This window comes from Drosophila kikkawai, chromosome 3L (genome assembly GCF_030179895.1).
Source record: "Drosophila kikkawai strain 14028-0561.14 chromosome 3L, DkikHiC1v2, whole genome shotgun sequence".
Taxonomy (NCBI): domain Eukaryota; kingdom Metazoa; phylum Arthropoda; class Insecta; order Diptera; family Drosophilidae; genus Drosophila; species Drosophila kikkawai.
Window position 1 is genome coordinate 8,957,312 of NC_091730.1, and position 13,996 is coordinate 8,971,307.

General features: G+C 41.7%; 1 protein-coding gene across 2 annotated transcripts in view; it reads left to right on the forward strand.

The window, feature by feature from the left end:
• The window catches only part of Dscam4 (Down syndrome cell adhesion molecule 4), a 46,949-nt gene that overhangs the window by 7,836 nt on the left and 25,117 nt on the right, over positions 1 to 13,996 (forward strand). For both annotated transcript variants that reach the window (XM_070285237.1, XM_070285238.1), the window contains exons 2-6: positions 1,257 to 1,711; positions 8,156 to 8,292; positions 8,662 to 8,783; positions 8,852 to 8,910; positions 13,848 to 13,924. In XM_070285237.1, the coding sequence (XP_070141338.1) occupies positions 1,660 to 1,711; positions 8,156 to 8,292; positions 8,662 to 8,783; positions 8,852 to 8,910; positions 13,848 to 13,924 (447 nt within the window). In that variant the 5' untranslated portion in view covers positions 1,257 to 1,659. The remainder of the gene's footprint in view (positions 1 to 1,256; positions 1,712 to 8,155; positions 8,293 to 8,661; positions 8,784 to 8,851; positions 8,911 to 13,847; positions 13,925 to 13,996) is intronic.

Below are 13,996 nucleotides of genomic sequence, written 5' to 3' on the forward strand. Positions count from 1 at the left end.
GTATTCCGCTCACCAGTAAAAATAACGACTCCAGGGTATCACAAAGCCTTCTTTAGTTATTCTTCTTGTTATATTTTTTTTCTTGCTCCCATTTTTTTTTACAATGTCCAGAAGTTTACCTTGGGGAGTCGTCTGGCTTTTGGGAGATCCTGTCATGGCTGGCCACAGGCAAAGTTAATGTAATGCCATCCGGGGCAATACAATGGGTTTCGGTGTGAGGCGGGACAGGACACACACATAGAAGGACTCCCAAACACACTCACTCGCACGCGTGTTTTAGCATATTTTTGTCATATTTTGCATTCACGAGATACTAGCACCCAGATACTCGCTCGGATACTCAGATACTCTCGTACTCAGGCGCTGCTGGGCTTCAGTTTCAGCTGCAACAGCCACAGCAGCCTCAACTTCAGATGAGGATGTCAGCACTTCAGTGGCAACTTATGGCGCTCCAATTTCGCGCTGATGCATAATTTTTTCGCCTTCATCTTCTCGCATAAAAATGCGCTCAAAGGGGCGCAAAAGCCGAAACCCGGAAAAAGGGGGAAAAACTATAGGGAGCACAGCCTGCAGCAGCTCTATTTGGGGGGAGATTTTATTTTTGCACCAGAAAAAAAAGGGAGGCAAGTAGATTAAAAGTTTTTAATTGAGTTTTAGTGTTTATATTATAATATTTAAAATTGATTTTAATTATATAAAGAGAAAAGTATACAGTCTCCTTTATAGATAGGCTTTAAAAATAGTTTTTGTAGTGCTTACAAATATACTTAAAATTGTTTAAAATTTAATAGGTTTTAAAATACCCTTCTCAATATAAAATCTAATAGTAATATATTTATCTTATCTTTTCTTTTTAGTTTCTTAAACTTCACTTCCCCTAATTAATAGCTTAAACTCCCAACTATTTTTGTTATATTTTTTTTTCCTAGTGTCACTGGTTCTGTTGTTTCGGTTCTGGGGTTCTCCGCCAACCAAGTGGTTCAGCTGGTATGCTGGATGGGTGTGCGCTTTGTGGCGCTGACTTGACATGATTAATATCCTCGCTGACATGCGGATCGCAGTTGACTGACTGACTGTCGTCAAGTGAAATCAAAAGCAAAGGCTGGGCAAACCCAGAGCAGCTTTAAAATATATATTTGCATGAAAAGGAGGTCTCCCTCTTAGCACAAAGCATGCCAAAGTTCAGGGAACTCGCAAAAAATACATACCTATACATTCATACATATAAAATCTGCAATATTTTATTTGTTTTTTAGGCAAGGCACGACGAGCATTAAAATCCCTGGCCGCATAAATCTCTGGCATCGCATTCGAAATTCTAATTTCCGTGGCGCGTAATACGGAAAATAAACAAACAGAACAAGAGCAAAAACAAAAGCATCAGCACCAGCACCGGCAGCAATAATAACAACAAAGTTGAGCCCGAAACCATTAACATTTTGCAGCTTCAATCACAGCAGCAGCGAGGAAGAAATTAAATAACTGAAACAAACAGGATAAAAGGGGGCAGAGGCAGCGGCAAAGGCAAACACAAACACAAACAAAAACGCTAAACAAAAAGGAAAAACGACGGTAGTAATAACAAACAAATCAAGCGAAATTCGGCATTTAAAATCCAGACATAAAAAATGTAATGGAAAGCATTAGTGCTCATAAAAAATGGATTTACACAGCCTTTTTAAGGCCATCCTGATCCTGTATGTCATACGAGGTGAGTATAGCCTAGAAAGTGGAGGACTTCTACATGTATTTTTCGTCGAAAAAACATTTGGGTATTTTCACATTCTAGTTAACTAATGGAATTTGTTTTGAGTGGGAAAAATATAGTAAATAAAATTATTTGATTATATATAAAATTAGAATTAAAGCTATTAAAATAAAATTCTACCCTAAAGCCCTTTAATTTGTTTCCAAAGGTATCAAATATTTTTAACACAATTTTAGAAAGCTTAAAGATCACCGAAAAAATCGATATTTCCTTTAATTAAATCCCATTCCATTACCCAAAAAAAGTATATTAAGCAACATTCCCATTAATTCCTAATCGACAGCATTGATCCAAATCGAATTGAATGGCACTTGCTAATGGAAGGCCACATTACCAGCGACCTCTCACTCTTCACCGCCTTCGGAAGTATGCAATTAAATTTGCAACATAAGACCAAAGAACAAGGGGGTTTCTCTTTCTCTCTCTCTAAGAGGTATGGGAAACGGTGGAAAACTCGGGGAAATTGAAAAGCGAAAAGCATTTCAATTAACGCAACCCCATGCACATACTACATGCTCGTACATACATATATCGCTGTTAATGAGCGACGACCGCCGACTCAACTTTCGCGAGTAGACAAAAGGCGGGCGAAGTTGCGCGAGTCCTGCGGAGTTTGTGCCATAAAACTGAATTATTGAAAGGCACACGTTTCACTTTTGTTTTTGTTTTTCTGTTTGTGTTGCCTTGCGTGGCGCTGCGATTTGCATGGCGTTCAAAGAAACGGAGTCAACATCGCACAAAACTTTGCATGTTCAGACAGCAAAGGACGAACATCAGCCGCAGGAGCAGGAGCAGGCATTTATAAAACTTTCTGCCGCTGGCATCGCTCGACACTTCAAGGCACACACACAAAAGGTGGCACACACACACACAAACACACTACCTGGTTGGATCAAATGTTAATTGCAGTTTTCGAGCCATAATTAGAGATCCTCATTGTCTAATGTGTCATGGCATTTAGCAACCGAATACGTCTGCAGCCACAGCGACGCTGAAAGGCGACAGGAGCCAAAGGAGCGTGGGACAGGAGCGACTAGCCACGGCTTAACAAATGCACAACTAGCCGGGTGAAAGAAATTCCTCAGATGCAATACACTGGGAGAAAAGAGGGTCCTTGAGGCTAGCATTTAAAAAAATAAAATATCAAGTAAATGGTTTACTTTTTAGGGTCCCGGAATAGATAGATTTCATTCTATTTTAAATTAACTTAAATATTTATACAATATTAGTAACCCCATAGTTTCTGTATTATATAAATCCATTCCTTTTTCTCTCCCTGTAACCACAAATACTCAGGTACCTTGTGGGTCCTAGCAAAGAAGCTTCGCCACTTGGCAAGCCAGGGCCAGAATCCCCTAGGATTTGCCCAAGATACCTTCTTCCCGATTGCTGGCTTCCTGCAAAGTCCGCTCCTGTGAGCTGCCGCCTCTGTTTATACTCCTGCTGCAACACATCCATCCGCAACATTCCCCCGCTTCACACCAAGTTCAACAACACGCCCTCGAAATGTGAATGACCTCGAATGTCACGTTTGCTAAGCGCATGAAAGGAGTGGCCAGTGGGTGGGTGCTTGGATTCGGGGGTTTGGGGTTCCGGGGGTCCTTCTGCCGGCAGTTCGTCAGCGGGAGGGCCAAGATTATGCAGCTTCTGGCTCCTGACTGCCGACTGCTATTTTATGAAACAAAAACAAGCCCCAAGAAGCAAAGCCAAAGGCAGACAGAGGCAGAGGCAAAGGAGGGCTTTTGTGAGGACCTGGCAACATTGTCCATGGAGCTGGAGCTGGTAGCAGTGGCAGGATCCCGGGCTTAAGTCCAAAGCATGCGGAGCATAATCAGCTTCATCATCAGCAACAGCAGCAGCAGCAGGAACAAGCAGTGGGCAAATAAAGGCCTTTACGTCACAGTCAGCAGCAACATCAGCCCGCAGCTTAGTCCTGGCTGGAGTACAAAGCACGCCAGGAAAAGGACGATGACGATGACGATGACGAGTAGATATGGACATTGCACTGACACCGGCGCACACAGTCACAGTCGTTGATCTTTTGCTGATAACTTTGGCTTTCTGCGAGAGAGTGGAAGACGGAACGATGAAGAAGGAAGTGTTGCTGGCACAAAGGCAGAATAAATATTGCCCCGAAACAGCAACCTCCTCTTACCACCCACCGCCTGACAGCTTAATTATTTCCCCATGAAAACTGCATCTGGCCGAAAGAGGAACTCGGCATAATGAGATTGCCCCAACCAGATACAATTCTTTGGCCTTTCTCTCACTCGCTTGATGGGTCTTGAAACATTCGAGCTTTCAATTTGAGCAATTTTCCTGGTTTTCAGCTTGTTTAGTCAAAGCCAGGCCAAGGCAGAGGCAGGGAAAAAGGAAGAGAAAGAGCCTAGGTGGAGTCAAGTAGGGTACGTGCTCTGACCTAAGCAAATACACTTTACACTCAGGACCTCTAGCACACACACACTCCTGCTCACAGCCGCTTCTCCATCCGCATCCGGATCCGCTGAGGATTCCGCTTTGTTGCGCAGACAGACAGACAGACGGAGATTTCGCTTCGACATCGCATTAGTCGGGGCTTTTAAGCAGAAAAATGCGTGCACTTGGGGGTCGCACCATACCTCCCTCCGCCCTCTTTGAGAGTGTCCTGAAATGAAGCCCTGCCTGCCCTGGCATCACTCATCCGCCCCGTGTTGCCGGGCCTCTTTGGGCGCTACTTTAAATATTAAACGCTGCCTACTTTTCGGCTGACTGAATCAAATTTGCGCGCTTGACTTTGGCCAAGCTCCCATTTATATTCGTTTTTGTGTTTTGGAGATTTGGAAACGTGTGAAAATTAAAAAGAAAATTTTAAATTTGTTGTTTATAAATTTTCTTTAAAAAATAATCCGATTTTATTAGAATTTCTTTTAATAATTTGGCTTTGTATTTCATTCGAAAAACGTTCTAAATTCATTTCTTTCAAATCCTGATAGCTTTTCGTCTTTAAATATTCTTAAAAAGATTTTTTATTACAATTTCTTAAATTAAGTTGGCTTTGTAATTATTATTTCTTGATTAAGAGGTTCCAAAATCTGTACATTTCAATCTCCTGATATTTAAATAACATTATAAACAAGATTTTACAAATTGAGAGACCAAATTCCATTACTTTTACCCTGTCAAGGCTGACATCTTTGCAAAGGCGACAGGAAAAGCCTTCAAATTTTATAAGGAGCTCCCAAAAAATAAAGAAAAAACCTGGGCGAAAGTGAAAATGGGAGCACGTCTCCCTCCATATACATTTGTATTTGTCAAGCCATTTCCCCCGCGACAACACAACAACATGCTGCAAACAGGACAGGGAGCCAAGAGCCAGGAGCCAGGATATAGATATATAGCAATATAGACAGCCAAGACAAGTCCCCTGCTCTCACGGCATATGCAAATCAGCTTTAATGTTACTGCTCCTGCTAGTTCAGTGCTTTCTTTTTTTTTTTTTTTTTTTGTACTTTTTCGCGTTTGCGAAATTGCGTTTTCATTTAAATGGCGTGCAGGAAAAGTTTTTCTGATTTAGTGTGCGCTTTGAAGCTGGAAAACTGGGAATAGCTGGCAACTGGCAAGCTGGCAACTGGCGACTGGCAACTTCATTATTATTTGCAGACACTTTTCGAAAAACATTTTTCCGCTCGCTTTGTTGCTGAGAAGTAAGCGTAATGTGGATTCAAGTCGCCATTCCAATGGGATGCCTTTCCTCTGTCTTCCATTTCCCTGAGATTTTCTTCTTAATTAAGCAGGAGCTGTACTTGAAGAAAATTAAAATTGGAATTGAAAGGGAAGCCTTGAAAGGATTTGGGATTTCAGGGAAGTGGGTTTACTTTATTAATATTTTAAGGATTCCAAGAAGAACAAATTTCCACATTTTCTCACATTAATATCTAGGCAGCTTAAAAATTTGTTTAAAAAAATTCTTTCTTGATATTTTGGAAAGGTTTTTGGTATAGTTTTTTAACGTGTATCTTGGCTTTGAGGAGCCGCAGCTGAATCATTTGCCGTTGTTGCTCATTTGCATTTTGTCTGCTTGTCAACGCTCCTTCATTTGCTGCTGCTCCTTCTCCTCCTGGTTCTGCTGCTCCTCCTCCTCCTTCAGCTCCTTTTCATCAGCTTTTCCCCGTGCCATTTCATTCATTTCCGTTCTTCTCAGCTCGTCAGCTCTTCCACGGCAATTTTTAATGATCCGTGATAATGATGCAGTCTGCCGCTGGCATCGCTAGTTTCATTTAGTTTTTATTTTCCACCCGCCAGCTTAAGGATTCCTTGGCGCTTAATTGATTTTAGCCAGAAGGGGAGAAAGCACTGTACGTGGCACTTGCATTAATAAGCCGCAGCTGCCCAGGAAGAATCTCTCCAGCGGATTGACAGCCACCGGGACAAATGAAGAGTGCTTCATCACAGAGACATGGCCTTTGTCCATTGTCCAGCCGATGAAATGTGGGACACTCCGGTGACAGTTGGCGCTGGCTATGGCTCTGTGCGGAGATGAGGAAACTCCTCTAATTAGCTGCAACTTGTCTCGGGCCTAAGACAAAGTTTTAATTGAAATCCTACCTGGGAAATCTCACCCACACACATCGCAATTAAGGCAATAGAATGGATTGAAAGGCCGGGCCAAAAAGGCTCTTCGGATGGATAATTAAATTTTCATTAGACCGTGTCTGCCGGATAGAGAGAGAGAGAGAGAGAGAAGTTTTCTCAAAACTTTATCTTAAGTGACTTAAAAACTAAAACTGCAAATTTAATACGCTCCCCCGTCGTCATGTGGTCGCAGCCAGAGTACAGAAACTTGCGGCAAACACTTTTTACTTTCCGCAAACATTTTGCTTTTGCTTTTATATATTTTTTCCTTCCATTTTGCTCCTTTTGCGGCGCATTTCCTTTGGGCATTGCAGTTGACAGCGTGTTGCCAGGCAGGCAAGCAAAGGAGTTGAAAAACCGGCGGGAAAACCGGGAACCGGGGAGCAACCGCAACGAAAGTGGCACAAAGTTTGCTACACTTTGGGCCCTGGCCTCCCATGCTGCAAGTTGTTGCAACCAGGAGAAGGAGCAGCAGCATAGTCGTCCTTATCTGCCGCCTAATGCCTTTTTGACAAAACAATTTTTCATATTATTGCTCGACTGCAGCGTTGCTGGGGTTGAAAATTGCTTACAAATTTAGTGTTGCATACTTTGCGGCTGCTGTTGTCAAGAGTGCCACAAGGAGCGAGAGCTAGAGAGATCGTTGCCAAGTCCAAGTCCTGTGGCCAGGACAACTGCCAAAAAGGGGATTCCCTCGTCTGACAGCAAGTGATGGAAATATCTCTCTGCAAGAAAACTAACCATTTTAACAAAACATTTACACCTGGCGAAAGAAAGAAGGTGAATTTTTGATTGTATACATTTAGGTGTATTTTTAAATGGTTTTAAAAACTATTAGATTTTTTTAATGAGCATTTAAACTTCCTAAAAGAGTGTTTATATGTTATAAAATTCAGTGTTTATATATATTTTATACTAACACATTTATTGGTATTGATGGAGTTTTGAATTCACCTGAGTTTTTAGAGAACTATAATCTGTTTTATAATTTTCAAAAAAGAAAGAAGATTTTCGAATAAAATGTGTCTTTTTTAAAACGTCCCAAAAAAGTAATCATTCCGATTCACAAATTCCCCACCAAAAACTTTCTCAATTTCTCAAGTGTAGGCAAAAGAGAGAGAGATCCTTTACCTAAATTATTCATGTGTCATAGTCAGCTTTACCCGCTGCACATGAATTTCTGGTTATTTTCTGGACAGGAGACAACGCCTTAACGTGTCCGGGGCCAGCAGGGAAGGTACACCAACACCAGCTTCAGTATCTCGAGCTGGTGTCCTGTCCTCCTTGGCTCCGAATGAATAATAAATATGACATAAAAGCCGCATCAAAGGCAATTTTAAAGTAGGGCCCACCCGAAATTATGCAATGCTCAGCGGCTGGTGAAGCAATTAGAGGCGGCTTTTGTGGCCGGCAACCACACCAATGGTAGCCGCTGGCAGGTGAAAAGCAATTGTCTCCGCAGAGCATCAGTCTTTGTTGCGGGCCAGCGGCACTCACGACGCCTCATTAAAATTTAGGCCAAGCTGCCCCCCGAGGAGGAGGAGGAGGAGGAGGAGTCAGAAGCCGCCGCTGGCCAGGACTCGCTACTTAATTTCGACAGAGAAAAGTTTCCTGGTCTAACAAAAATTGAAATTAACTTTGGCCAACCAGGACAGAAGCGGCACTCTGCCTCCATTTAATTAAAATTTTAAATTTCCTCACCGAATTTTCAACGAATCTCCAACGAATTTTCACCGAATTTTCTCTGCCTTTTCTCTCTGTTCGTTCTTTTTGCAGCCGAGACCAGCCAGATTGTGAATGGACTGGATCTGCAGGGACCGATATTCCTACACGAGCCACCGCACCGCGTCGAGTTCTCCAACAATTCGGGTGGACTTATAGAATGCTCGGGCCACGGGACTCCGTCACCGGAGGTGAGAACTTCCTTCGAAGGACTTCTTCTGCTTCCCTTTACGTGTTTCCTTTCCACGCCGCCATTTAATATTGCTGTTTAATTATGCATGGAGCTGTGCGGCATTTGCCTCTGCTCATTTCCAAGTTAATTGACTGGGCAACAAACAAATGCTAAACGCTGACACTGAAAATAAATTTTCTTTTATTTATTTTCTTTATTGAAAATATTATATTTATTTGGTAAAAATTATTTATTGTTTAAAAAATCTAAGAATTTTTTTGGTTACTTAAATATCATTAAATTATATTCATAGTTAATTTTTTTGAACCCTATAAACCTCTTTGTTTCGATTACCTTTCTCACGCTCCTTTCCTCTTTACTCAACCAGGTGGAATGGACACCCATACCACCGCAGCAGGACATGGTGTTCCAGCTCTCCAATGGCAGCATGATGTTCTATCCCTTTACGGCGGAAAAGTACCGCCACGAGGTCCATGCCACCGTCTACAGGTGAGGCAGATTCCCCTGGACTGAACTTCGATCAATGGTTAATCCTTTGTCCTTTTTATTTCCGGCAGATGCAAAATTCGCAATTTGGTGGGCACTGTTCTCAGTCGCGAGGTTCACGTGCGCGGCGGTAAGTTGAAATAAATTTTAATTAATTTACGTAAAACACGGCTAGAGGCGGGAGCACACGAAAAAAACAAAAATGAGAACCAAAACGAAATGAAACTCTGGGAATTTATGGCCACCAAGTTGATTTGTGCTGACGAAGTGAGTTTGGCTTTCGACGGTACAGTGGTTGTTGTTGCTGTTGTTGCGGTTTGTTGGAAACTTTGGCCTAATTGGAAAGTTTTTCGCGCTGCCCCGGAGTCGCCCATTTGCCGCCCATTTTGCCCCAATCCCAATCCTGGATCCCAGTTCCACTACCAATCCGCCCAAAACTGAAGCCTAAAAGCAGGCAAACGCAAGTTTTAATTACTATTGCTGCCGGCAAAATGCTGTCGGCCAGAGGCGCCTCGTCGCTTCTTTCCCGTTCGCTGCTTTCCTCTCCAAACACATCCTCTTTAGTCCCCCCCTCATCCACATATATACCAGCAAACCAAGCGAAAAAAAAAAATGGTTTGCTCGGCGCTAATTTGGCGCCTCAGTGTGTGAGAATTGACTGCGGGGGGAATACCCTCATTATAAATGGTGTACTCGCAGTGCCTCATGGAATTTAGGCAGCTATTTAAGGGGAATATTTTGGATATTTATTATAGAAAAAATAATAAAAATACCTTATCTGACCTGACCTGAAAATATATACAATAAAAATTTATTTCTTAAAACTATTTAATAGTTATTCCGAAATTTTCCAAAATTAAAAAAACCACAACAAAATGTAGAGTATTTACAATTTCATTCTATACAAAATTCCTAATAAATATCAATATTCAACGCCACAGGGCAGAGTATTGAATATTCATTTTATATTCCCCGAAACAACCAAACTAACGATAAAGCGACCGAAAAAAAATAATAGAAAGTTTCTCATTCCTCACTAAACTGCATTAATGAACTCAAACAGAAACTGAAACTGAAACTCGGCCATTGCCTGTCTGCGGGGCAATCATTTTGATTGCCATCACATGTCGCATAGATTTTGCGGCTCATTGGGCAGTGGCCACCACTTCCACTTGGCCAAAAGGCGAACTTCAAGCAACTGAGGGAGGGAAACAACAATTAGCAATGACCATAAAAGATATGCCATATAAATGGGTTTTGGCCTTTTTGCTCTGAGACAACCAAAGGCTAATCCTCAAAGGGTCCACTTGAGTTTTTGGGGTTGCGTTTAATTAACAGGCAGAGCGGAAAAAAGGGGAGACCACGAGAAGTCAGTTCAAAGCAAAACAAATAGCACAAAGTCGCAACCGCAAAGATCTAAGATAGAGTCCGGACACACATGTAAGGCACTGGGAGAAAAATTGAGCTATTTAAATAAAAAGAAATTGGGTTCTTAGAAAATTATCTTTTCTAGTTTGTCACTTGCTTACGGTCTTAATTTAAAAATAAAAATCGAATGTATTTATGGTTTTAAATAATTTCAGTTTTCTATATTCTTTTTTTTTAATATTCTTAAATTTTTTCCAGTGTAACTAGCCATGCCATGCGTAGCTTTTTGTCCATGCTTTCGGCCATGCAAAGTTCCAACGTCCGGCGGCCATTTTTCAGCAGCTAACTCAACGTTACGTATACGCCATGTCCGCTGGCTTATTTTATTTGCGGTCTCTTTCCTGGTCGCCTACAGCTCCTCCTCCTCTCTTCGTCTTCTTTCTCTGCCCATCCTCTTTGTTTTCCGCTTCGTTTTTATGTGCTCCGCCAGAAATTGTTTTTTCCCCGAGCCCCCCGAAAATTTGCAGAAAGGAGAGCTTTCCGCTTGAACAATTTGACAGCGCGTAGATTTGGCGCAAAACGTTTTGCCTAATTTGCAAAAGTTCTCTAAGAGAGAATCAGCGATCTCTGCTGGCCAGTAATTCTGTTGCTAATGTGAGCGTTTTGGACGGGAGTCTGGGTCGTCTCCTTTAATTGGCAGCGCTTAGTTTGATGCGGGGAACTGAAGAACTTTTGGGTCTCAGGACTCGGGGCTTTGGTTAAGTGCGCGTAATTAGCGCAACTTTGCAACAAACAAAACAAAAAAAAGAAAAACCCTTGACAAATTCTCCCCCATATATATTCAAGTCAAGCTTAAACGCAATTGCTGGCATTTGGTTTTGTCAGGCCACAGGACATTCGGTGCTCCTTGCCAAGCGAAACTTCTGCTGACAGTGATGAATGATGCTGGGAGCCACAAAGTTGCCGCAGCCACGACTTTTCAGCGCTGACTTTTCCTGCACTTTTGCATTTCATCACACACAAACTCAAACTCACACCCATGCTCATAGTCATGGTTATACTCCAACCAAAGATAGGTATCCTGTGCATGCATATAGAAAAGTCCTTGGCACATCCTTGCAAGACTCGGTGCAAAGTTTGTGATTGAGCTAGAAAAGTTTGGCGAGTCTGCCGCTGGCTGCTTGTGTATGAAACCTGCGTAATTTGTTTCTAATTAGTTGAATGCACATTGTTGAGGATGCTCCAACTAGGTTCTATTCCCCTTTCTACACTCTCAATGTTCCTTTCTTTCTGCAAAACCTGCAACCGGATACTTAGTTGAGGGAGTTTTGCATACAAAATTGCTCATTTGCCAAGGCAACCATATAGAAGTAGAATTTTTCTTTCAAGTTGATCTTGGTTTTTATGATTTTATCTTTAGAATATCAACTAGATAGGTTTTAAAGTACTTAAAGATGGTTTTATAAATTCAATACATCTTTAATTAAGTGCTTTAATTTTATTCTTATGAAATATAGATACTCCTTGAACTTAAAAATAGTTTATAAACTTATTAATTACTTAAATAATTTTTATTAATATATTCAAGAACCTTTTCAAAGCAGAAATGAAATAATTTACCCAGAATATTTCCCATACTCCCAACCCAAATTAAATGCCACTCATATAGCTTTCTAAGAAAGAAGACCACTTCCCTTTCACCCAAATAATTCACATCGAAATCCGCTTGTGCAATCAGAGCCACTGCAAATGGTAATTTAATAGACACAATGCCAAGCCCGAACACAAAACTACAAAAAAAAAAGTAAACATTCCGGCGACGGAGCGAAATCCGTACAATAACTGCAAATCAGCGAAGACTGGCATACCAAAAGCATCTTTCCGGCACGCACATCATAAACATAAATTTCCCATCCCTCCCCTACCCCAAACCGGCTTGGAAAATGCAGGAAAAACTTTCGCCACACACAAAACAAAACGGAAATGAATTTCCGCATAAAATCCGAGTGCAGCGAATGTCTCCCGTTCGCTCGCTTTTTGCACTTACTTTGTGCGGCGACTATAAACTTAGCTTTCATACTTACTTTCCTGCCCAGCTGTCCTGTTCCTGTCCTGTCTGAAAATCCCCCTATTTTGCCCAACACAACATTGTTGGCTGCACCTCCGCCCCGCGGCCCCAGGCTGTCCTTCAGTTTGGAAATTTCCATGCAAAATGCAACATGAAAGGCGAAAAAAACTTTTCCCTTGCTAAAAATAGAAGAGAGTCTGCACCAAAAAAAAAATATAAATAGAAAAAAATAGTAGTGGAGGAGAAAAATTTGGGGAGACCGGCAATACAAATAATGAAGATACAAAAACAAAATTGTGCTAAACTACATAGCGCGGCGGCGGCGGCGGCCAGAGGAATTATAATAAAATGTTGTCACAAAGTTTTTCAGTCACCAGCAGCAGCAGCAGCAGCAACAATAACAAAAACAAGTACAGTCATAGAGCAGAAAACAAACAATAACAACAACTTTTCAAATTAAACTTTTATCCAATTTTAGCATATTAAAGTTGGCAAACAAATGCCGAAACCAGAAAAAGCCAAGCGTGATCTGAATCCAGCATTCCACAAAAAGGAAGTTGAGATAAGTTTTTCGTTGGTGGGGACTTTCGGGAGACTCTTGAGGCCTTGCGGGCCTCGAACCTAATCTATTTACGATTAGGCCTCGAAGGGACATACCCGATGAGGTCCAACAATGGAACGCACTTTACGCACGCCAGTTGAAAATTGCCTTTGTCCGTCTTAATTAATTTGCCAACTGCCACTGGCAGCAGCAACTAGACCTGAGCTGTGCTTTTAACTGATGCAAAGCCATTTCACACAGGCACAGTGGTATCTAGAAATGAGAAAGTCCAAATTAACATATATTTTTTTTAATAAAATGGAGTGAAATATACATTTCTTAGTTAAATTGTCAAAATAAATCCAAGAAATAATTATTTAAATAGTTTAAGAGTTTTAAAATAATATTTTATACATTTATTACTAACATTTCTCACCAAAAATAAATTTTACATTTCCTCTATTTATTTAATATAATTTTTGCATACCCTTTTCTCCACCCCTTGACCCACTGTCCCAGCTCTGCCTCACTTCAGTCATGGTTAGGATCCTTGTCATTCTTAATTTCGTGCTGAGCGCTCGACGGCTTTGGATGGGGACAGCGAAAAAATCTTTAACTCAAATTGCCAAATCCAATTTTTTAACGGCCGTGGCACCACCGCTCCTCTTTCCGGAGCAGCCTTCGTCCTTCGTCCTGCTGGCTGACAAACGGCCACACTTTTGTAAAGTGTCACAATGTGTTGGACATGTTTAGGACAACGGGTACTTTTCCGGTTTACGAAGGGCCGCCGGAACTTAATGTGCCACATATTTCGCCTGTCGCTGCCAGGATCCCTTTTTTTTATGTGGTCCTGCCGCCACATTAAAAATTAAAAGCCCCCGAAAAAAGGAGCACACAATGGCGGAGTCAAATGCGAGGACCTTTAGCTAATAAAAACAAACTGTGTGGCGGGACGGGGACGTAAACATAATTGTTTCGCTTCGTTCTCTCAGATGTGACTGCCTGGCCACGCTGCGTATGCGCAATATTTGTAGTCCTAAAAAGCCAAAGCAATTTGCATAAAATATATTTGCTTTTTAATTCGTTACAGTCGTCAACCAGAAGTACACGGTGCAGGTGCACGACGAATACGTGATGACGGGCAACACGGCGGTGCTGAAGTGTCAGGTAAGCGTAAGCCACATCCGCATCCGCATCCACATTCATGTCCTCCTCCATCCTTCGCTGACGGCGAGGTTA